This window comes from Plasmodium malariae (assembly GCF_900090045.1).
Source record: "Plasmodium malariae genome assembly, contig: PmUG01_00_3, whole genome shotgun sequence".
NCBI classification, from domain to species: Eukaryota; Apicomplexa; class Aconoidasida; order Haemosporida; family Plasmodiidae; genus Plasmodium; species Plasmodium malariae.
Genome location: NW_021638313.1, coordinates 206,889 through 233,374, shown reverse-complemented (window position 1 = coordinate 233,374; position 26,486 = coordinate 206,889). Strand labels below are relative to the sequence as shown.

The 26,486-nt window shown below is 18.8% G+C and overlaps 5 protein-coding genes and 2 pseudogenes across 7 annotated transcripts; 2 read left to right on the top strand and 5 right to left on the bottom strand.

Annotated features, from left to right (window-relative positions):
• Positions 1 to 1,296: 1,296 nt before the first annotated feature.
• On the top strand, positions 1,297 to 3,025 carry PmUG01_00017100 (PIR protein; the record flags this gene model as incomplete). The annotated part of the gene is made up of 3 exons (XM_029005866.1): positions 1,297 to 1,323; positions 1,465 to 2,736; positions 2,861 to 3,025. The coding sequence occupies 3 exons, from the start codon at positions 1,297 to 1,299 to the stop codon at positions 3,023 to 3,025; spliced, it is 1,464 nt and encodes a 487-aa protein (XP_028859196.1).
• An 875-nt stretch (positions 3,026 to 3,900) lies between these two features.
• PmUG01_00017050 lies at positions 3,901 to 4,888 on the top strand (annotated as a pseudogene). Its single transcript is given in 4 exon segments — positions 3,901 to 3,990; positions 4,094 to 4,316; positions 4,330 to 4,751; positions 4,766 to 4,888. Coding segments are annotated over 4 exon segments (858 nt in total).
• A 3,907-nt stretch (positions 4,889 to 8,795) lies between these two features.
• On the bottom strand, positions 8,796 to 9,686 carry PmUG01_00017000 (fam-m protein; the record flags this gene model as incomplete). Its single annotated transcript, XM_029005855.1, has 2 exons — positions 8,796 to 9,479; positions 9,597 to 9,686. 2 exons carry the CDS (start codon positions 9,684 to 9,686, stop codon positions 8,796 to 8,798), a joined length of 774 nt encoding a protein of 257 aa, XP_028859195.1.
• A 2,955-nt stretch (positions 9,687 to 12,641) lies between these two features.
• On the bottom strand, positions 12,642 to 13,656 carry PmUG01_00016900 (fam-l protein; the record flags this gene model as incomplete). The annotated part of the gene is made up of 2 exons (XM_029005844.1): positions 12,642 to 13,442; positions 13,570 to 13,656. 2 exons carry the CDS (start codon positions 13,654 to 13,656, stop codon positions 12,642 to 12,644), a joined length of 888 nt encoding a protein of 295 aa, XP_028859194.1.
• Positions 13,657 to 16,744: 3,088 nt separating this feature from the next.
• PmUG01_00016800 lies at positions 16,745 to 17,457 on the bottom strand (annotated as a pseudogene). Its single transcript is given in 2 exon segments — positions 16,745 to 17,383; positions 17,398 to 17,457. Coding segments are annotated over 2 exon segments (699 nt in total).
• A 1,813-nt stretch (positions 17,458 to 19,270) lies between these two features.
• Positions 19,271 to 20,168, bottom strand: PmUG01_00016700 (Plasmodium exported protein, unknown function; the record flags this gene model as incomplete). Its single annotated transcript, XM_029005833.1, has 2 exons — positions 19,271 to 19,942; positions 20,094 to 20,168. 2 exons carry the CDS (start codon positions 20,166 to 20,168, stop codon positions 19,271 to 19,273), a joined length of 747 nt encoding a protein of 248 aa, XP_028859193.1.
• Positions 20,169 to 23,880: 3,712 nt separating this feature from the next.
• Positions 23,881 to 24,644, bottom strand: PmUG01_00016600 (Plasmodium exported protein, unknown function; the record flags this gene model as incomplete). Its single annotated transcript, XM_029005822.1, has 2 exons — positions 23,881 to 24,426; positions 24,558 to 24,644. The coding sequence occupies 2 exons, from the start codon at positions 24,642 to 24,644 to the stop codon at positions 23,881 to 23,883; spliced, it is 633 nt and encodes a 210-aa protein (XP_028859192.1).
• Between the last annotated feature and the right edge of the window lie 1,842 nt (positions 24,645 to 26,486).

Below are 26,486 nucleotides of genomic sequence, written 5' to 3'. Positions count from 1 at the left end.
CCTTATACCACATTTTTATTCCAAAAAGTTTTAAGATATTATGTGACTCAATGGAACATGCCTTATGTCAATGCACTTAAAATAAGTGTTTACGCTTGAAACAAATTACATACAAAAAAATGAAAAGAATTTTATATTATAATTCTATTATATTTTTGGATTAATATTTTTTTAAATAATACAAGATGTATGAATGAGCTATAAAACTTTTCCGAATTTCACAATAGAATGACAATTCTTTTCATATCTATTTTATGTCATGAACATAATAAATACAGCATTGTATATATTTTAAAACTTCAGTTTATATAATATGCGTTCATGTTTATATTGTATTATACAATATTATTTTTATTATTATAAAAATATAACAGTTTTCAATCTATCCTTTTTTAAAACATTTTTTACCACATAAATTTATGTATTATTTTGTTTTTTCTATTTACGTGTTTTTAATAATTTTATAAGCAAAAACATATATATTATTTAAGGAAAAACTTATAGCAAATGAAAAAAAAAAGTGGGAAACTAAAATGATATTTTATATAATGTATAGAAATTCAAGGAATTATTATATTAAAATGAATTCATGAGTGATAATTTAAGTAGCATAGTTAAAATTGTTAAAACGTTCCTAGTAATAATTATTTTTTTATATAAGTTAAAACTAATTATTTTTTATCATTTACATATATATTCCTTCATTTTTATTTTGTCACACTTATATGAAAAAAATTTTATTTAGTATTTATATAATTTTTAATAAAAATAATTTTATAATACATTACCATACAGAAGATATTCTATAGGATAATTATAGAAAAATAGTACTAAACATAAAATCCATATAATTGATTATACTGAAAAAATAGTTATTATGCGGAAAATTATATATAGACATTATATTTAAAGGACAAAATGGATAAATACATATATTAAAAGATTAAAAAATCAAAATTTTGTATTATGTATCTTATTAGCAGAATAAATATAATATTTACAAATAATATATTTATTTTTAATACTTTAGTTTTTAAAGTTGATACATAATCTCATTATTCATTTCATTTGTTTTAAAATTAAAAATAATTGTTTTATTAGATGTTATAGTTGTTGCGGTATATTAATCCATAACCAGAATTATCAGATATCACCTACTGACAAATATTTATTTATTTTGGAAATTCTCATAAAAAAATACATATTATATCATCAATTTATATGTTCTTATTTTTTATATATAACTAAATGCATACTTAATGTGACGGCATTTTTTTATATATCACTTAAAAAAAAATGTCAACACCAAATGAGAGTTCATGGGTATAAATTTATTCTTAATTAAAAAGTTTAATAATTCCTTATAGCTTATGTATTATATTCTGCTGTAACATATTTTGAATTGCTTTTATAATAATAAAATATAAATTTATATCTAATTCATTATATCCTCTTAATTTATAGGAAAATATTTTAGTAGGATCACTTTCACATCATATATATAAAGAACTCAATAATGATGTTCAGGGAACAAGTTACGATAGTTATTGTAGTGAATTCAGTAATACAGGAAATAGTAACAACTTAGAGAGTTATAATCTGTGTAAAAAAATATCAAGAAATACAGATATTTTATCAGTATATCGTGATACAATTCATTTTAGTACACTTTGTTCACATTATAGATATTGGGCATATTACAATATAAATAAAATTTTAGAAAATTTTACAGATAATAATAATGCCAAACCATTAGTTAAAAAATTTTTACAGGTTCGAGATAATATTACTAGGGTTTTTAATGCGTATTATTGCCAATATAGCTTTAACGATGATATTCTACAAGAACTAAATAATATGAAAGAAGAAAAATATTTACATGATTATTTTAAAAATTATGATATTATTAAAACATCTGATAGTTGTAGTCGTGTTACACTCAGTGTATATGAAAAATATCTTAATTATATTATTAAACTATATAACAAGCATAAAAATCAGATGAAATGTTGTATATATTCATTTTGGACAGAATGTGAAGACTATTTTAGATGCAATGAAGAATTTGATCCTAATAAATTGTTGTCTACTTTAAAGTCTAACGGAAGTAAAAAGTGCAATAACTTAATAAAAGCTCAGACACATCCAACATCAGATAGTATAACACATTGGGGGCATTCCCTAACAAATGTTACAGATTCAATTTATTATTTTATGTGTACAGATATAACAAATGGTAACATTACAAATAGCCAACAAAAAGATGGAAGGCTTAGATGTCATAGATTTAGGACATTCGATAGATCGCATAATAATCTGATATCGCCTTCTCTTCAACCTCCTTCTGTGCAGGTTCCTTTTACGTTTTCTGGACAAAGAGGATTTTCTTTATCTGCAGAATTACCACGTGAGAGCCTAGAATTAAACGAACATTTAAAAAAACAATATATGTTATCCCCTTCACAAACACCAGATTTAACTCAAGATAAGAGTGATGATAAAAATGCTCCTTGCAAAAATACACTATTAGTAAGAGATATATCAGGAATATGCAGAGAGCCCGATGTTCGCGAAACTCAAACTATTGGAGTAAAATTGAACACATATTCTCCAGGAAGAAAAATAAAAATCAGACTAAATCATAATTCTAACATGTTCAAAAACAATTTTTTTCGCGTTGGAATCGCATTTACTCTGATAGCAGGACTAATTTTCACTATTTTCCTTTTTTATAAAGTAAGTGAATGTTCCTCAATAAAATCAAAAAATATATTAATTTACTATTTTTAATTCCCATAAAATTTCATAATTACAAAAAAAATATATTCATTATATTTATTATTATTCATTTTTATAATAGTTTACTCCTTTTGGAAGATGTTTTCATAAAAAAGTATCAAAGAAAAAAAGAATTGACGATTATTATGATGATCCGTATATGCGTCATTTTATTATCCGAGCTCCAAAATATGGCAGAAGAAAAACTGGGAATAGGGGATTACAATTTTCTTATTATACTAGGTGAAATATTGTTTAATGACTTCAAATAAAATGAAAAAGTGTTTAAAAAAAGCATATTGAAAAGTTGACATAAGTAGATGATACTCGCTCTTACACTTATAGAAAAAATTGAAAAAAATGAAATATATTCAAATAATACATAAAATAAATCTACTAAGGATACAATGAGTAAGTGAAGAATTTTCCAACCATAGTATTATATATAATTATAACTCTGTAGTATGATATATAAGCTGAAAAAAAAATTAAATACAGAAAATTTGTATATAACATGATACACATAAAAATGTACGATAATACATATAGTTAACAAAAAAATAGTAAATATTTCCTCACATATAATAATTAAAAAGGAAATTATATAACACATGTTAAACAAAGTAATATATATATTAGTAAAATTTAAAAATATAAAATGTATTTTTACATATAAACGCAAATGCAAAAATTATTATGCTATATTTAACTATATAAAAAGCTCATTTTAAAAGAAAAGTAAAATATTAAAAATCAACTACTTACATACATATCAAGAAAATTTAATAATCAATAAAAACAAAAATTTTTCTAATCTAAGGAAAAACAAAGATATCTTTGTTAAATTTACATGGAAATATTTTATTAAAGAAAATAACTATTTTTAGGAATTATGTTAGTATTTTTAAATTTCTTTATATACTTAATTTTTTATTTAAAGTTAATAAATTCATTAATTTCTTTTATTAGTATTTTTTTTAAATAGTAATCTAAGTATATTTTATAAATCTTTTTCTATAGTTCCGTGTTATTTTTATGCTTATTTTAGAGCGTATGCTTTTGTAATATAATATATTTTATTGAAAAATATATATTATAAAATAAAACTATATATTATTAAAGATGAAAGCAATATTCCTTTTTGTATCAGTTTCTTCTGTTATATTTAAATTATATTCCGCAACTGAAAATGGCAATGGTTACTTTAGGGGGGTAGAATAAAATATTTTAAATAAATAAATTTAGGTTTTAGTTAATTATATTTAAAAACTTTATTACTAAAAAAAATATGCTTTTTTTTTAATATTTTATTTAGATATTTACTGCAAAAACAAAGCATCCACATTGTAAACCTTATGATGGTTCTGCATATATACCAAAATTCTATTTAAAACAAAAGATATGAGGATTTAGAACATTAGTATAAAATAAAAATGATAAATGGAAATTATGGTTAAAGAAACAGAAAAAAGAAATGATAAAAGTTTTTAATCAGGAAAAGGATGCTTGGTTTAGAAACAGAAAGGATAAATTGAATAATTTTTTTGTACAACTTCGAGGAAAAATGATTATGTTATTGTATGTAAGAAGATTTTCAATCAAATCTTTATGATGTATTCTCTAATTGGATTGACGATGAATGGATGGAATGGTTTAAACCACATGTATTAGATTATATACCATCAGATTTTGAAAGGTTGTTCAATGAAAATATGTCCTTCTACAATAAAATAGTAACATTTAAATTAATGAATTGAAATGAAAAGAAGAAATACAAATGGGATTCATTTATGTATAGGTTATACGAATTTAATTGCTGGACACGCTGGTTTAAAAAATTATTATTTGGAGATCCAGATATTTATATAAAAGTTGCAGCTTATCGACAATGGTACCAAAAAATAAGAAATGAAGAGTATTCCTGAAATATTTTAACTAAGCATATTAATAAAAAAAATATGCAAATTCTGCAATCGCATGAACACAGTGCTCTACACAAACTGTGGCAGACTATAACAATTGGATAATATCCTTTTATATAAATTAGATAGAGAATAAACTGTGGAACGTATGGATTAAAGAAAAGAATATAGAATTGACTAGTAAATAAAAATAGAAAATCTAATAGTAAAATGAACGATATTAAATTACAAATTTCCCTTCTATTTAATTCCAAATGTAAATATTTCATCATACACAAATGAAGACTATGAATGATACAATTATGTATAATACAAAACATATAAAATTTCATTATAGTGCAAATTTAAATGAATATATTATATATTTCTTAAACGAAGAAAATTGTTATTAGGAAAAAAAAAAAATATACAAAAAAAATGAAGCTGAATCAATGAAAACAAATAATGAATTGAGCAATGTTTACATTAAAAAACGAATATTAACTCAAAACATAGAATAGTTATATAATGGTGACTGTAAATTTCCTTGCATAAATAAAAAATCACAATTTATTTTTAAATTTATTCTCATTCATATTATTTCTGTTTTAATAGTATTTTTTCTTATATATTATTTTTTGTTATAGAATTTATTTAATATATGAAAAGTATTATATATTAAAAAAGTACTTTTGTATTTTTCTTGTAATATATAAAAATAATTTACTATTTAAAATATACAATACCATTATGTAATTTTATTAGAAAGATATTTCTTAGCTATTAATACATTTATTTTCATATATTATAATAATACTACTATTATTGTGATGTCCATTATAATTATGCATTTCTTTTAGATTTAAATTTATTAGTAAGCATATGAACAGTTCAATCCCCATTTAAAATTAATCAAAATATATAAAATTTCTCATTTGAGCAAGTCCTTTTATTCCATTAATATTATAAAATAAATGAGAATAAAGTACACCTTTTTTGCATTATATAACATGAGCTGTGTTTGTTTAATTTGTAACTGTATAGATATAAATTTACCTTTAATTTATTGGCCTAATGATTATTATATTTTTACTAGTCATATAAAAGTTAATTATTATTTTTAATTATAATGTATAACATTATCTCATTTAATAATCATATTCAAATGTATATGTATTTATTTTTTGTATTATTTCATCTGATATAAATTTAAAGGATAACACTATATATATTTAATCATTATTATTAAGGATTTAAATATTTTAATATTTTATAGTGTCTTTTATATTTATTTTTATCTTTTATTCTTCCACATGGTTTTCACTTGTATATATTTTTGTATTCTTCTACAGTCTAATAGTTAATACATTATCTAAAATTTTATTATTCCGCTTTTTCTTTATTTCTTCTAGGAAAATATTCCTTTAAAAACATTTTTCATTGTAATACCTCTTTACATACAAATATATATCCTATTTATTTTTTTAATTTTTAATAACTAAAAGCAAAAGGAACTAATTTTTCCTTTTTTCCTCATTTTCCAATATATTTTGTAACTCAATATTCCACAATAACGAAAAAAAAAAAATTACATAATTTAATATATTATGGAATATATTCCTATAAAAAACGTATATATCATGATTCACATATAAATACACCAAATATTATGAATGTACATTGTGGAAACTTTTGTGAGATATGGGAATGTCTCATGACGATTACAATTGTATATTCATATTTAACAAATGACTGATAAGTATAGAAAGTATTCATATAGCTGCGAAGCAGTAGAAATAATTGGTAGGAAATTTAGAAAATTCTTATTTTATTTAATATTTTAAGCATAAAAAAAAAAAAAAAATGGATAAACTCCTTTTACTTAATTTATGGAAATATTTATTTGTCAACGAAATTGTAAATAATAAACAATGGAATTTATAGTCCAAAGAATAAGAGGCTTTAAATTAGAAAGAGAATAGAGATTAAACAAACAGCGATATATCTAAGGATTAAAGTTAAAACATTTATAAAATTTTCCTCTATTAAACAGCTAAAGTTAGTACAGTTCATGTGTTAATTAACTATGTTTTATGTTTAGGAATTTATACATAAGTTTAAGATATTATATTATAACACAGAGAAAAGACAAAATGAAATGTAACCCTGAAAAACGTGTCAATTAGTCATATTATTCATTAAATATTAGACATAAATATTAAATATATTAAAAAGAGTTAGTATAGTTATAAAAAAACTTTAAAATAACAGAATTTATAAAATCACTTAATCGGTATAGTTAAAATAAATTATTATACTTTTTTGTATATATTAAATTAAGCTGATATTTCCTACTATAATAGGGTAATAAAACAATGCTATCCAAAAACTCATAAAAAAAAAAAATTAACTAAATTATGTAAAAAAGCAAAAGGTATAAGATATATTATCTGTAAAATATGTATTTAATTATTTTTAATTCAATAATTGTGTTGGATTACATACCTCAGAAATTTAGTATATATTATGTAAATATTATTGAAATATGAGAGTCATAGCAAAGAAATTATCAAGAAATGAAATTTAATTTTGGAAATATCTGAGACAACATAAATTAATAATAATTATATCGATAGAAAAATATACTTAATCTATGAACTTTATATATACCTTTGTATAACTATTATTCTAAATGCTTGTATATATATTTTGTTCCATATATATCCATACATGGAAATAATAAATAAAATAATATAGAAATAAAATATAAGTGATAAGATATATTATGAATATTAACCCCAAATTCGTTTAAAGTAAACATAAAATATAATATATTTTACTAGATTATAATTATAAAAATTGTTTTTATACCTTTGTTAATTTGAAAACTCTAATTATATTATGATTCGACTACCTCTAATAACTACTAATAATAGGATATATTATTATTTTAAAACATGAATTCACTAATCATACAACAAAATTGCAACAGTTTAATAAAATGATTATATTACTTTAGAAAATCTAGATACAGTTGAACAGAACTGCATTTATATATTTTTCCGGTAGCAAATTTATATACTTTTTCTATATTTCAGTTCTACCATATAATATAAAAATTATATATCCCCCTAATAGATATTATAATGTTAACCATTACAATCTAAATAAATAAAAATATTACCTATAATTATCTCATTATATCTAATCCATAAATATAATTTTTTAAAGATGTAACAAATAAAAACAATATATAATATATTTTCAATATTATATACATTAAAATAATTTATAAAGAAACGAATCAAGAATATAATTAGGAACAATAGTAATATAATTATTTGTTTTCATCTTTCAATTAATTATGAATATTCACGGTACACAACTTGATAAACTTTCACAAATTTTCTATATTCAAAAAGGATATTATTTTATTATATATTTATATTTACACAATTATACAATAAGAAAAGAATCAAAAGACTTTTAAAAATATTTTTTCAATAAATATATTTTGTTTCATACATCTCATAAAAAATATTATATAAAATAAATATGAATGGTGCTTTTATATAAAAATTTATATTTATATAACAGTGAAAAAAGATGTTCTAACATAGTAATGTTATATACTAAAGAAGACAACTTTATTGTTAATTTAAAACAAATAATATATTTTCTTTTAATTAACTTATCAAATAATAATTTTAGAATAAAGCAAGTTACAACATAGAGGACAAAAGTAGTTAAAATATAAATTATCTGAGATTTATAAAATTATATAAACATCTCTATCATTTATGCACTTCAAAGTACGGACATATGTTATTCATTAAAATCTATTTATATGTAAAAATATTATTATTATAATAAGTATATTTAGTTAATCTTAAATTATAACTTAAAATAAAAATTAGAAAAAATTAAAATTTCCAAATTCACAAAAGAAAGAAAAACATATTTTTATATTGTTGCCCGTCAAAATGAATAATTATACTCGTGCGAATTTATAATAATTTGGAAATTATATGCATTTATAGTGAGAATATCATTAAATATATTATAGATATTACTTAATATTAAAAACTCAAATTACAGAAAAATATAAATTTCTTATTATTCATTTTTCTCAATCATCAACTTAATTTTATTATGTTTTTCATTATTACTTAGGACATTGCAAATTCCTATCACAAGTACAATAATCAATATAATTATAATTACACTAAATAATGTTAAATAAACAGAGGTTTTTACTGTTTTATCCCAGCTTTTTACATAGTCATACAAAGTTCTTAATATATTGCCACTATCAAGTTTTTTCCATGCAGTATCCAAAGACTTTAATCTTGGTAATACATCTATTCCTACTACCAACAAGGAAAAAATTAAATACATAGCAACTATATATCCGTAATTTTTATATTTTATTTTTTTTAAAGCTATATCACAAATTCTCCTTCTTTTCTCAAGAAAATTGTCATCTTTTTTTTTTATCCATTTTTTTTCAAAATGGAAATGTTTTTCATCAAACATTCCATTATTATAATCGATTACTTCTGTATAATATTGTGCTTTGTTTAACGAATTTCTATTATATTTTTTGTTTTTTCTTTTGATTCCTTTTTCATTATTAGATATATATTTTTTTTGTTGATTCCAATTATTATTTATATGTTCTTTTAATTCTACACAATAGAAATCCCTATCCTGCTTATATTTTGCTAATAATCTATAATTTCTTGTTCCTAACTTGTTAACAATGTTATAGTTATTACTTAAAGATCTATTAAACGTACACTAAAAAAACAAAATAATAATATATATGTTTTTTAACATAATATATAATATAATTATAAACAAATAATACGTAAAAAATTTAAAAAATGAAACTATCCTTAAATAGTATTATCATACAACTTCATTGCTAAAATAACATATCCAAGATAAAAAAAAAAGAAACCCAGCAATTTTAAAAAGTAAGAGATAAACAATATTTCTTTCCATTACATAGATTTTTAATGTTGTAATATGTTCAGTATGGAAAAAATTAACACTAATATAGTATTTTTTTAATGTTGAACATAAAATAATTATTCATTTAATTTTTATTTATATTTTTGTAAATATATTATAAAGATTATATAACTATATTGTTTTTCCCAATGGATAAAAGGAAAAATAGCCTTAAAAATACATCATATGATTTTTATTCTAATGTTATTTTTAAAAAAGTAACATTAACTAGAATAGTATAATTTGAATTCATTAATAAATATTCGAATTTTATAAATAATTTATTTAATAGAGTATATAAATAATTTTTTTATTAGTTCTCTTTAATATAAATTAAAAAAATATATATGAATTTTTAATATTTAGATATATTTAGTATATATAGAATATCCAAAGTAGAGAACATAGGTATTGCTCCATTCTGTATAATAAGGAAATTATTCCTAATTTTATTGATTTTTTCATATTTATTTTTCTAATTTTATATGCATTATATATTGGAAAGATAAATTATTTTTAATAATATATTAATTATTATATCAATATATAAATAGTAATAATAAATAAAAATGACATCTTTTTGTACAAGCTTGTGAGTTAAATTGAGTACATATTTTTTATTTTTTATAGTCTATAATATAAACAAATAATCAAATTTCTATCATGTTATCGGATCTATCATATATATATATTTTGTAAGTAAATAATAACTGATATTTTGTTTCTGTAAAGCCATATTTGGGTAATATGATTTTTAATATTATATAATTTATACTATTTCTTCTATATAAAATTTTTTAAAATATTTACTAATTTTACATTTTATGTATGAATATATATTCATAAGAAATGTAGTAATATAAAAGGGATATATGTATAAATTATTTATTGTATAAAACCTAATAATATCAGAATAGCCTTTGTTTGGTAATATATATTTTTAATTCTATTGCGTACTAAGAATCATATTTTTATCAGTTATTCATTTATTTTATTGTAAATATTTAAGTAATTTTTATGAAATTCGAAAATAAAACAATTATAAAAATGTATTGAGAAAAAATAAATGTATATGATCTTTCTTTTATAGTTAAACAAATGAAAAATCAAATTAATAATCCCTTAAATTTTTGTCTAAAAGAAATTATAAATGTAATAACGCTTTTTAATCATATTCTAACAATAATCTAAACTCTATGGAAATACTCTAATATATATATATTACTTATTCAAAATCACATAATTTCATAAAAAATTATAATATTTAATATTAAAATAGTTAAATTAAAATATATCTTTTTTTAATATATGTATTTGCAATGATATTAGTCTCTCTTACATAATTATTCATACATCATATTCCTATTTTCTATAAACATATTCATAAATTCACAATAACAAAAAAAATATGAATGTTTTATTTCTGACTAAATATTAAATTTTAAGAGTATGTCAATGTGGTAGATAAATTATATAATAATTATATATTACGATTTTTACTGTAATATATAGAAAAACAAATATAACATATGAAAATTACATATTGTACAGTTTCACCTAGAGACTTATGTAATTATATTTATTTAATTAAAAATTGTAAAAAATATAGGGTAACTTTTAAACTACATCCTGCAATGTTTCATATAACGAAAAAAAAAATATTATGTACATATAAATTATCAATAAAAAAATAATTTGTTTTTATCTTTTTTAATATGATTAAAAAATAAGCCTTAATATTTTGAAGAATTTACTCATTGGTAAAATAAACTTTATATATATTTTTATATCTTTAAATAATGTAAGATGTTTGATTAATATAAATAGAGACAAACATAAAAAATGGAACAAGAATTTTATAAATATTTATCATCCTATAATTATTTTGTTAAAGAAAATAATGCATATATCTTCAGTAGCTTTCATAGTAATTTAAATTTATATTGATACATAACATATTTTCTTCAATCGTAAATTATTTGATAGATTACAAATTAAGTAAATGTATTTGCAAATATTATCTATTAATATATTAAATCCAATTCCATAATTTAATGTTCTAATAATGTAAATGTTAAAAATAAATACATCATTTAATTATTTACCAATTTTCAATATAATATATATTTTATTTATTTTTACAAAATTAAATTAACACAACAAATACACAAAAAAAAAGCCCTAATTCTTCATTTTATTATAAATATATATAATCATTAAGATAATAAGCAATAATAAATAATTTATATTCACTAGTAATATTTTTTTATTATATTTATATCATTCATAAAAAACTAATTGTTGATTAGAGAGATTTTTGTAATAATTATGGTTTATGACATATATTTCATGAAACTTATTTTATTGAAAAAATATTAAGTTTTTACTCCGTAAAATATATACACAAATATATATACATAATGACGAAAAAAATGTATTCCCTTGATTTCATTAAATACAAAATAAAATATGTTTATAGTTAATTTAGAACTGATAAATCTCTTTCTTAATATACGTAAAAAATAATTGTTTTATCCTACAAGATAAAAAGAAAATTAACAATATTTATATTTAGTATAAATAATCTCTCTTCAATAAGTTTTAATTAAGTATCCTATTATTCATATGAATTATAACATATAAATATTTAATTTTCATAAAAATATATTTTTATACACAAATATATATATATAGAACAATAACATTTAATTAAACTGAAATAGTATATTAAATACATATTTAAGAATATTAAAATATTCATATTCAAAAAATAAACTAAGTTAGTATCATTTCATTATTCCTCACAAGACAAGACATACATAATTCCATTTACAAATTATGATCAAATAGGTCTATGCTTAATACCTGTTTAAGTAAAGATATGATACATATTAGTTCTTATTGAAAAATTCTTTAAATAATAAAATATGTTCTTTGTTATTGATTTTATTTTTTACTGAACTTAATTTTTCCATATTTTTTAACTTTTTTATGGTAATAAAAGATCCATGATATAAATGTAATACATAGTATAATAAAAGGTACAAAATATAATAAAATACGAATTAATTGTCCTAATATGCATGTTTCAGATATTGTATTTCGTGCTCCGCACAATCCGCATACAACCCCTGATTCTCCCAGTATGCCGTGTTCCCAAAACTTTTTGTATGTTTTCAAAAAATTTAAAATGGTAGAAAGAGGTTCTTTCTTGGCTAAATTCTCTAAATGCGACTTCTCTAAACCAAAATAATACAATAAACAACTTTTTCCTAACAAACCAAATGATAATTCTATTATGAATACTGTTAATAAAAGAAAGAATAACAATAAAGGTAATACTATACGTAATCCGTATTTTTTACGTATTATTTTTTTGTAAAGCTTATTATTAATTGTGTTGTTGTTTTTAAGAAAATCTACGTAATCAATTTCTTTGAATATTTTTTTTTCTAATCGTGAATAGTTTTTTGTTTCAAATATATAAGATTTATTTTTCTTATTATGGTTATATATGTTTTTATTCATTGATAAATTTCCACATGAGGGATTCTTTCTTTCTTTTTCTCCTTTTTCGTTATTCGATATAACATTTTTTCCGAATTCTCCATTATTTATTATCTTTTCTTTTAAATCTGCAATATGTGCAACTTTATCTTGTTTATATTTTGTGAGTAAACGATAATTTCTTGCATAAAATTTTTTACAAGCATTGTAACATTCAACCAAAGATCTGTTATGCGTAGTCTGAAAAAGCAAAAAAATAATTTATCATTTAATTAAATAAATAAATCCACACTAAAAAACGTAATAACAGAAATAAAATACTAAAAATATAAACAGTGCATATATATTTAAATAATATATGCATAACCATATAAATATGAATATGATATATCCAACTTAAAAGAATAAATGTAGAAAACTTTTTAAATAAAAGGGGCTTAATTTTTTGTTTCATTATAAATATCTTTAATACTGAAATATACGCGATGAAATATAATTAAAAATAATATAATATTCTATTAATTATAAAGGAAAACATAATCACCTAATTTGTTTTATTATTATTTTTGTTTACAGAGACCTAATAAAACGAATATATCTTTAATTTCTTTCACAATAAAGACAAAGTAAAATACCTCTAAAAATAAGCAACAAAATTTTTATCTTAATAATATATATAAAAAATAGTTTTAATTTAATAACATAAATTGCAATCATTAATAAATATTTAAAATATATAATTTATCATTTAATATAATAATGCAAATAAAAAAATTTTTTACTAATACATTCCAGAAAAAAATAAAGTATATATTAGTACTTAATATTTTGAGATATGGAATATATGTATAATATAGAATATAGAGAACATAGAAAATATATTGTTCTCTATAACAATGGAATAATTACTTATTTCAATTATGTTTTTCTATTAATTATCCACACTTTATAAAAATTATATTTTAGAAAAACTTATTATTCCTAAAAATATATTAATTATTACAACAATAATTTAGAACTAAATTATACGAGTAGTGAAATATTTTGTACATGATTTAATTTTATTTGTAATCAAGGAATTACTTACTAAATAAGAGCATGCATTTTTTTATGGTCTATAGTATATTTAAAATATACATGTTATAAAATAATAAATAATCCATGGAAAAATATATGTTTAAAAGATAAATAAATGATAATAATTTATTTTTGTATAATAATTTATCCAAATAGAAATTTTTAATTAATTTAAATTTTTATTATTATTAATAAATGAAATACATTTAAATTACTCCATTTATCTTATTTTTTTAATTAAATGTAATTGTTTATTATGTATACTAATATAGTAAAAATAAACATTTACCCTTGTCTAAGATGTACCAATATCATAATAATAAAATTTCTATAATATATTAGTCATTTTTATGATGAATAAGCAGATTATCCCTTTTTGATATGGATACTTTTAATTATATATGTTTATTTAATTTTTTTAATGTATAACTAAATCAGCAATTAAATAAAAGTAACTAAGATATAATATATGTAACTGCTGTTTCATATATTGGTAATACATTATAATAAGGAAATTAATAATTTCTTATGTATATACTTACTATAAATTATATATGTAAAAATAAATTTTGAACACCTCCTACAAAATAATATTTACATGTGTTAAAACTCTTAAATACAAATATATATAACTTACGAAAAAGAATATAATTTCATAAAATATCATATTTTTAATAATAAGGAAAAAAATATAAATTAGAAACATTAACGTTTTTATTAACAAGATGCTTAATTAGTTTTTTTACATATTTCAAAATATATATCTTAATATATTTAAGTCCAATTATATTTTTGTATAAAACAGAAATTTTTTATATTTTTCATAGGTTAAGTAATATTATTTCATTTGTATATACTAATTGATTAATAAATCAAATATTAATCTTAATTTGGGATTTATACTGAAATTATGGAAGAATTCTTTTAAAAAATTATCGTTTGGTAGAGTTAAAAGCTTATAAATAAATTTAACCAAAAACGAAGTAGTATATTCTTATTTTAGTAGAAAATTTATAAAAATATATTAATATTTAAACGAATGTATATAATATTCATCAGCACTAATAAAAGCAAAATAACCTTTATACGAACTAATTTATACATATAAGATAGTTTTTATTTTACTAAATATTATATTATTAAAAAGATATTGATTACGAACTTCAAAAATGTTTTTGGTTATTAATATAAATTCTTTATATTTTTGCACATAATATCTTCCTATTGATGTGGTAAACGAATGTATAGAATAAAAATATCATGTAATACAAATGTGTAAAGAATTAAACATATATAATTATGTTACGAAAAAAAATACACTTATTATTAAAATATATTTACATTTTATTTAATGGATAACTGAATATTATTAATAATATATCATTTATTTTTATTTAGTTATTTTTTTAGACAGAAAAAAATATGTAATGGTTATATAATACAATATAATAGCGAATTAACATTAATTCAATATTATGATCACAATTTATTTTCCAAAAAAAATATTCATATTTTTTTTTATTATAGATATATAATTAATGTGTAAAAAAAAAGTGTTATATGCAATAATTACATAATTCAACATAATGATACATATGTTTCGATCGTATCTTTTAATTATAAAGTTTCATGAATCCTAAAATTGTTAATGTGTTATATATAGTTCATACTTAAAAGTAATATAATAATAGTATATATTTATAAATGCACACATAAGTTGTGCAAAAAAATCTGAAGAACTAATAAATATATTCTTATGTGAAAGATTATTTTAAATATGGGCTCATAATAATTATTTCAACAATGATTATTTTTTTTGTTTCAATTTAATTAAAAAATAGACATTTACAAAAGCAAAAAAATGATTTTTGCATTCTTAAATGAAAAAAAATATTATATATTTAGATTAAAAGTAAAACTTAATAATTTTTAAAACATAAGCAAATAACCACATTCAACCATAAAAAAAACCATAAAATTCATGACTGTTAAAAATATAAATCGCTTCTCTACATAAGTAAAATACGAGTAATTGAAATTTTATGTGTTAAATTAAAAAAGAACTTATTTATTATAATAATATTTATATATAACTTGTACAAATATTATTTTCCATATAAACGTAATTCTATTGTGAATATTAAAAAATATCAATTTTACATTTTATGTAGCATACGTTATATATATATATAGATATGTCCTAAGTCAAAGTATTAAATTACCTTACAGAAACATATTATAATACAGAAACAAAAAGACATTTATATATATTTATTATATAAATATATTTTTTGTTATTTACTCTTGTGTGTCAACATATATTTATATATTATCTAGAATGAATTATAATATTCTCAGTTATACTACAAGAAACATTTTGAAGCATATAATTTTCTCAAACATAAAGCATATCTTCAATAGTTATATGAAAAACAGTTTTTTTTAGATAATTATATTTATTATAACTAAGATCTAACTTCATTTTTTCTCACCTCAATTACATATTTTAAGAATTTTACCAGAGTATAAATAACCACTGAAACACTTAAAATGGATAATAATAATGCAATGAACTGTGATTTTTCACGTATCCAACCTGACAAAGTATTTGTACCTTGTAATGTAATAAGTTCCTTCCACGTGTCAGAGAAAAATTGTGATAAAATATATAGTACAGTTGCTGTTAAAAATAGTATTGCTGGTAGAGCAAATATCAAAGTTGTATTTATAAATACAGAACGTTTTAAACTTTTTTTCTGGGAAGGATCTCTACATTTCTTATATTTATATATAGTACAAAATACCCTGTATAATAGTTTTTCAAAAAAAGTATCTATTGCTGTATATGGCTTACATATAAAAAACATATATTTCTTAACTAATGCTTTGTATGCAAATTTTGAACTATATTTTTTTTTGGATGCACTTCTTTCACCACAATCTGATTCACCAACGTATTTCTTATTTTCTAAATAACAATTTTTCTTTAGGTCTAATTTATATTTGAATCTGAAATTGATTGTTTTATTCTTAACTTTTGATAATATTCTATTATTTCTTGAATTTAATATGCTACTTATACAGTTTCTATAGTATAAAGATTTATCAGAATTGCACTACAAAAAAAAAGAAATATTAATGTTGTATATAATGTGATATATTTTCTTACATTTAAAAAAATATTTCCGTTAAATGCATTTATATATTATGCATTTGTATATAACGTGAAGTATTAAAAATATAAAGAAAATTGTATGGGATGTAATAGTGATACCAAATTATTAATATAAGAGTAAATGAAATTAAAAATGATAAATATTATGGTTTTAACGGAAATAAAATTGTTACTATTCCCCTTCATTTTTTCATAATTAATTGTTATAATATATTTATATATGTAAGAAAATAGGCTTCATATTCGAGAAATGTCGTTGAAAAATACTCTCTTTTCATTTGTTATTTTAAATTTATCATATTTCCTTTCCTTAAATAGTATCAAATTTTTTAAATAAAACAAAAATATAAATAATACAGAAATGTCAACACTATAGAGGCGTTTCTAATTAACTCCATTGAAGTTATTTGTAAATAATATTCAATTAAAATAAATTTGGTAGAAATAATTTTATTAATAAATCTACTAATATATATATACACTATTCTGATTCGTCTAAGATAACATATATTAAATGCAGCTGTTAATAAACTTAAGAAAAAAAAAAAAAAAAAGGATTTTCCCATTCCTAAAATTTTTGTTTTATATAAAAAATATAAAAAATCTTCTATATAAATGATCACATTAATATATATCGGAAATATAACAATTGAAGTGTCTAGATTCGTTTAAATAAACGTAGTTTTGTGCACTTATTAAAATACCTTATATTATTATTTAGAATATAATTCCTGTAATATACTGAAAAAAAAAAACTACATATTTTTGTTATTGTAAAAATTATAAAGTTCCATCTGATATATATTTGAATTCTTAGTATATTCATGCAGTTTAATTGTAGAGGTTTCATTGGAGGATTAAATAAACATGTAAACTTTTGTATTTTAAAAAGTAAACTCTATATTATATGTTTTATAGATTTTCGCCATATTATTATAAGTATTACATGATAATTTTTATATAATTTTAAAAATATATATTATATATTATCGTTAAAAATTAATACACTATATGAGTTCACTTATTTATATAATTTTTTATATCTTGTTAAAATAATTCAAACTTATAAGTTATATAAAAATAATAATATTAAAAAAAATAGTAGAAAAGAAAAATATTAAAGTAAATTTAACGAAAAAATATTCTTACCAATTATGAAATTTAAAAATATATTCCAATATAAAATAATTTTACATTAAATAAGTTTACAGAAACCAGTTCAAGCTATATAAAATATCTTTTTTAATAATGTTATAAGTAAAAGAAGAAAAACTAATATCCCAATATTTCCATTCATTCTTATTTTTTCAATTTGGTGACTTGAAGTAATTATAAAAATATAATATATTAAATAAATTATTTTAATTATAAATAATTAATTGGTATTAATATATCAAATTAAACTATTGTTCTAAAAAATTATTAATTGAAAATAAGAAAAAAGAATTATAATAATTTTTAATATATTATATAACACATATTACTCTGGAACACTGCATAAAATAAGTTAATAATTTTTTTATTTCATGCTTTTATATGTATATACATTTATGTAATTGCACCAAATGAAAGTATTAAATTCCTTCAAAAGAATATATTATTATGGGAAAAAAAATTTCGAAACACTATAAATAGTGTAAATAATAAATATGTACATTTTTATAGTTATGTATAAGTGCATGACATCTAAATAGTTTAATATAATAATGAAAACAAAACAAAACAATAAATTTAATTCATAATTTCATTAAGCGAATAGTAAATTTTCAATATGCACAAAAACAAAAATTTTCGGAAACCAATGTATTCATTATAACTAGTTTTCTATTTCATCTCCCCCTACTTCTATTACATAATTTATAAATTTTACCAGTATATAAATTACCATGGTGAGACTTAATATAAATAACGACAATAAAAAAGCTTGCATATCAGATTTTGCCATAAATTCTTGAAAACCTTTACTATTTTGCCCCAATAATGATGTACCTAACGGAGGGCAAACTATCAAAAGTAATGAAAGTACTGTAAAAAAAATTATTGATGGTAGAGCAAAAGTTAAAACAGCACTCTTACACGCTGAAAATTTCAAATTTTTTTTTTGGATAGAATCTGTGCATTTCCTATATTCATATATTGCAATAAATCCTTTATAAATTAATTTTTCAAATATTTTATCTATTTCTAAAAATGGTTTACATAATACATATATGCACTTCCTCAGTAATTTTTTTTTCTCAAATCCTGAATTACATTTATTTTTAGTTTTGCCCTTTCCATTGTATTCCGCTCCAGTATTATTACCATAATTTTTTAATTGATAATTTTTTTTTTTTTTTTTTATATCGTTATATCCATTTCTAGGTAAGTTACGTTCTAATGAAACCTTTATTTTTTCATTGCTAAATTTTGATAATAATCTATAAGTTCTTGAATATAATGATATGTTTTGAATGCTTTTCATACATAAAATTTTATCAAAGTTATGCTACAAGGAAAATAAAATGTTTTAATTTTTTATAGTTTGATATATTTTTCTACGCACAAAGTAATTATTTTGTTTCAAGTGATATATATGTATATATAACATGAATCATCATAAAATATGGAAAAAATTTTCTGCAATGTTATAATTATACCGCATCACAGAAATAAGAATATATCCAAATAAAAAATACAAATATAATAATTTTAACTAAAATAAAAGATATCATTTTTACATTCCATAAAATTATTTTGTTTAATGTCTTTAAACATGAAAAAAATTTACTATATAATAAAAAAATCTAATAAAAATATACATTCATTTCGTTTATGATTTGATTTTATGCATTGAAAGAGTAATAAATTCAGAAAAAAAAAAAAAAAAATAGAAATTTAAAAAAAAATAATATAAAAAAAATTTTAGTAAATATTTCAATAAATTTACTTATTAAAAAATAAACATTAATTATAATAATTTTTAGTAGCCCTAATTTTATTAATAAATGTTAAAAATATATTTACATTTTAGCTTCTTAACAGAGTAATACTAAATTTCATTGTTAATACATTTCAAACAAAATAAAATAAATTTTTGGTTTCCTTATGATTTTTCTTTATATATAAAACAAAACAGTTTATGTGATAAGAATAAATATATTATCACATAACATTAATATAATTATTTTTTTTTTGATAAATATCCTGTAAATAACATAAGTAATTTTTACATATTTTTTTTTCTAAGCATTATTTTTTATTCAAAAAACGTAAATTTCACATATATAATATAATTACAATGACAGAAATGTAAAGAAAAAATAAAAAAATACAAATTTTTTTTTATCGTATAAATTATGATCCAAGATATGATAAATGCCTTTGAATATGTAAAAAGCTTAAACATTCTTTTCGTAAAAATATGATTGTAAGATGTAATTCAGATACAAAATTTTGGTATTTAAATAACACAATCCAAATTGCTGAATTTAAACATTTGTAACATATTAATAAAAGAAATATACAGTAATTTATATATAATTTTAAAAAAATGTATTTTATTTATCATTACCAATAATGCATGCATTAACTGTGATAATTCAGTTATTTATAAATATATTTTTTTTAGTTATATTAAAATATTATATATTTAAAAATTTTGCGGAAATATTAGCATTAATAAAAAAATGTAAAAACGTATTTAGCAAAAAATTCTTCTTAGTAATTTAGATAATTCAGTGGAAAATTCCAAAAATATATAACGTAAAAAGAAAACGTATAATAATTTACATTTAAAACGTCATATAAGTTATTATATAGTATATTATACAATATAACTTATGAAATTTTTTAATATATTAATTATTTTCCCGAAAATTTTGAAAAAGGAAAAAATTTGGTAATTATTTTTTATTAATTTATAAATAAATTCTACTCAAATTAACATATTTAACTATAACCATTATTTATGTAATGTATATAAAATAAATGAGACGCTATATTGAAATATGCTTAGAAAATTACATATATGTGTATATCAATATTTTTATTCGTTTCTTTTTTTTTCACTTATAGTCTTGAGTTAATTATGAAATAATTAAATATTAAATATATTATTTTAAAAATATAAGTAATAAATTGTTACTAATTTTTTTAATTAATTTAATCTCCTTAAAAAAAGTAGTTTATATAAAAACAATATAAAAAAAATAATTTAATTATAAGCGCTATATATAGTATTACTCTAACAGAAACAGTATTAAAATAAGGTATTTATGTATTTCGTGATTTCATATTTATATAATGTATAAATTTGTTATAAATATAGTTATAATGAATATTAGTAAGATAATTAGTTCTACACCTTTGACAGATTCTTACGTTATCATATATTACATATTTTAATTTATATAAAAATTATAACGTATTACCTTATTTGTTAATACTATATCTTATTCAGATTACTTAATCAAAGAAGTTAGATAAAACTATAATCTTTTATCTAATCAATAGTTTTTAAATTATCATGTCAAGTATATGGTTTGACTTTTTTAGGATTATTCCTTTTTCTCCTAAATTTTATTTTTAATGATATATTTGTTAAAAACATTTACATCAATCATAATTAATTATACATTTTCATCTAAATGGAAATATCATCTATAAAAAAATTTCAATTTTTAGGTAAATAAATATTCTTCCATTGAATAAAAGGATATATCACACATTAATAGGTTTAATTTATAAATATTTATTCATATGTATTTTTTGTATATAGGAAATATTTTAATTAATATAATATATATATATATATATGTATGTATATATTAATCCATTAATGTTTTTACATCTTTTTAATACGGTATCATTTATAGTATTCATTTATATTAATTAAAAACTTTATAATAGTAGTTCATGTTTTTTCTAATATATATTGTTATTAATATTATATAACGGTGGAGTATATGCTTTTTTTATTTTATAATTTAGTTTAAAATAATATGATGTCATACCATATATATTTAAATTGAAAATGTTATTATATTACTGTTTCTTTAAGTAACATTTTTAGAATGATCTTTACTGTACAGAAATTTGTTCGTGTCCATTACTCTATTACTGCTAATAATTCTATTAAAACTTATCATTTCTGGATTCATTTGCAATTTTTCTTACAGTGACATATTTTTCATTTAACTATAGTATATAATTGGTACCTATTTTATCTTTTAATTTCCTATGGCTAAAAAATATTTAACAAATTCATAGTTGATACGGTTTTATATATAATTATTCAATATAATGTTAATCAAAAAAAAAAAAAAAAAGATTACTAAATTAGGCCATCATAAAATTAATGATTCATTAAATATATATAACAAGTAGAACTAATATAAGTAAAATAAGATATTTTATTTACTAAATATTTTTGCTTTTTTTTTATGTATATATGTTATTAAGCGAACTCATTCAAAACCAACTAAAAAAAAAAAATTGTATGTTATATTATATAATACAAAGTAATATTAAATATATAATGTATGTAATAATAATGTGTAAATTTTAATAATATTAATAAGACAATTAAAGTTTATATCACAATAAAATTGTTAATAAAAAGAAAAAAGCTCTTTAAATTTATATACTACTATAAAATATCCTAAAAATAATCTACGCCTTTTTATACTTTTATAAAGTTTTAAGTATTAATTAAACAAATTATTTCATCATAATAAAAAAACATCAAAAAAAAAAAAAATAATTAAAAGTAATTACCATATATATTATTTTAAAATTATCACATAACATAATTTGTTATGTTTCAATGGTTTCGTTTTTGAAAATTTATTTTTAGCTTACGCAAAGTATCTTTATATTACATTTCAATGTAGACATAAAAAATTAACTCTTTGGAACCTATAATTAATTAGTTTTTTTTATTTAAACAAAATAAAAGATATAACTATATAACTACATTCAAATTTCTTGAATTTTCATATTAATCAAAAGACACATTTACTTTTAATTTGATACAAATATTACACTATTTTAATTACCTCAACAAATATTCATTTAGTTGAGTACAAGATAGAAAATCATGAACACTATATTTTAGAGTAAAAATAAAAATTCACACATGATGTCAACAAAATAATATAAACTGTTATTTTCTATATTAATTTTTAAGCACATATAGTATTTTTCATAAAAATATAGTTATATACAAAAATATATACGTAAAACACAACAATTTATTAAGGATTAAAAATAATGTAATAAGCAAAGAAAAGGAAATTATAACATTTAAATCAACAAAGCAAATAGTAGCGTTTATTTTTTTTAATGCATTTCAAAATGGTCAGCTAAGAGAAGAAGCATCGCTTAAATATAAGCAATTAAATGTATACTTATTATTTGTGTATATAAAATGGGAACTTATAGATATTAATCTTTATAAAAGACTACTTTACGGAAAGAAGGATATGCCGTATTATATATATCATCTTTTATGCGTGTTAACTTTGTATATGTTTGAAATTTTTTGTAAAAATAAAACATACTTAGTATAACTATATACATGAATATCACAAATCCTAGAGTTGATAAATTTAAAGTATTATCTAACTTTATAACTTTTAAATAATCTAATTTTTCTAAAACAATTAATAGTATTCCAAGTAATACATGGAAGCTAGCTAAAACACAAATCTGAAATACTTTTTTTTTCATGCTTTTTCTTAAATACTTAAAATCAGCATTTGCCATATAACTAACTAAATTTTTATAATATATTTTGTCTAGCCTTTTATTTTTTATTGTGATTCCCGTTTTAGTATTAGATGATTCCATTTTTTTGTATTCTCCATTATTTTTTATTTCCTTCTTTATCCATTTAATATTTGTATGTTCTTCCTTTTTATGTGCCGCCATTATTCGACACAATCTCACATCTAATTTTATAATAAATTTGCAATTATCATATGTGGATCTCTGATAAGGGCTCGAAAAAAAAAATATATTTGTTATTTAAAGAAATATGTAATATCTTGCTTAAAAATAGAATTAATATAAAATTTGAAAAATATGGAAAATATAAATATAATTAAATAATATAATCATACCATATCATTGTTAAAATGACATATCCAAAATAAAAGGATAAACACCACAGTTTTAATTAATAAATATTGCAAAAAATTTTGCTCCATGATATATTTTCTTAATATTTTAATATATTCACAATGAAAAATAATTAGCAATGCTTTAATATACAACAAATATAGAAGGATACTACTTTCAATATTTTAATTTTGTTTCAACATTTTTTATATTTTTATAAATTCTCACTAAAATGTGAAGATGATATATTGCATAGTATAAGAAAAATTAATTTAAAAAAATAACTTAAAATATTTATCATTATGTTTTTTATAATGAAGTATCTCCAATTATAATAATCTAATTCGAATTTTAACTTAAATATCCAAAATATAAAAATTAATTATTTAACACTACAGTAATTATTAACGTATTATATGGAATAATTAAAAAAAAAAAAATAAAAACATTTATTTCGACATATTTTTAAATATTGTTTCTATTTATCATATCAAACATATATAATGTGGAGACTAAAAAATAATATACATTAATGTTTTAATTATAAATTTAAAATATATATTGAACTAGTCATGCTAATTTATACAAACTCTGTCATATAGTTGTTCACTGTTATAATTGAGGGTAGTTAATATAAAATAATAATTAAAAATTAATATTTAAAAAAACAATTTTCCATTTTAAAAAACTACAGGTTATTCCGAAATAATTATATTTAAATTAATATATGCATAAAATATAATATATTATTCTAAATATTTTTTTTCGTAATACATAATATCTGAAAATTTTTATAATATAAAAAGTTTAAACAATAATAATTATTTTTTTATCATAAATATATAAAATATATTGTTCATTTTTTGGAATACATTTTAATAATATTCAATAATATATTATGAATTTATTAATTCACAATAATTTTACAAAATATTCATCAAACAAAAATTAATATTTATATTTATGTATATAAAAATAAATATATCTTAAAATAAATTAATAATCCACTGCATGCAGTAACAATAATTTCAGAAATATTTCATTCTGTATATATCTAAAAATAAATTTATATATATTTTTTTGTGTTAATGTACATAATAAAATAATAATAAGCTCAACAAAAATTATCATTAATTATTTTTTATTATGAAAAACGTTCGACAAATTCATAGTTAATTACTTGGTTCCTTATATAAACATACTATGACTAAAATATTTAAAAAAAAATAAATTCAAAATCAAGTTAATATTGTTTATGGAAATTCATTTAGTAAATATAATAATGTAAATCCTAATATTATTGTTCATTATTATAACAATACGAGTAAAATGTTTAATATATAATAAGAACAAAATATTTTTTCAATAATACATGAAAAACTTCGTAGTTTCTTAAAAAAAATTAATAAACAAAAAAATAAAAAGAATACGATTACATTTAAGCTACAATATATGAATTACAAAAATAATAACACGGTAATTAACACAATAAAATTATTATTCCATAACATTAGATATATATAGTTATTTTATGAGTTAGAAAGGTATATATTTTATTTACTTTCTATAGTTCATTATATGGTCGCCATATATTTGGATTCATTCAAAACATACATTTTTATAAGGATAGTCCTCAAACGATTTTAATAATTAGTAAAAATTTGCATATTGTATTACATTATGAGATACTTTTTAAATGTATATATATCTTATACTATAAAATGATTCTGAATACTTATGTTATACGTATATTAAACTTAGAATTATTTAAAATATATAAGCTATTTTCTTTCTTTTATATATATATATACCTAATTTATTATGTAATTAAATTTCAAGAAATTTTACTTAGATATTATATTTAAATGAATATACATTACCATGATTAAGTAATGTTTATTAATAAATATATAACATTACATATAATTGAA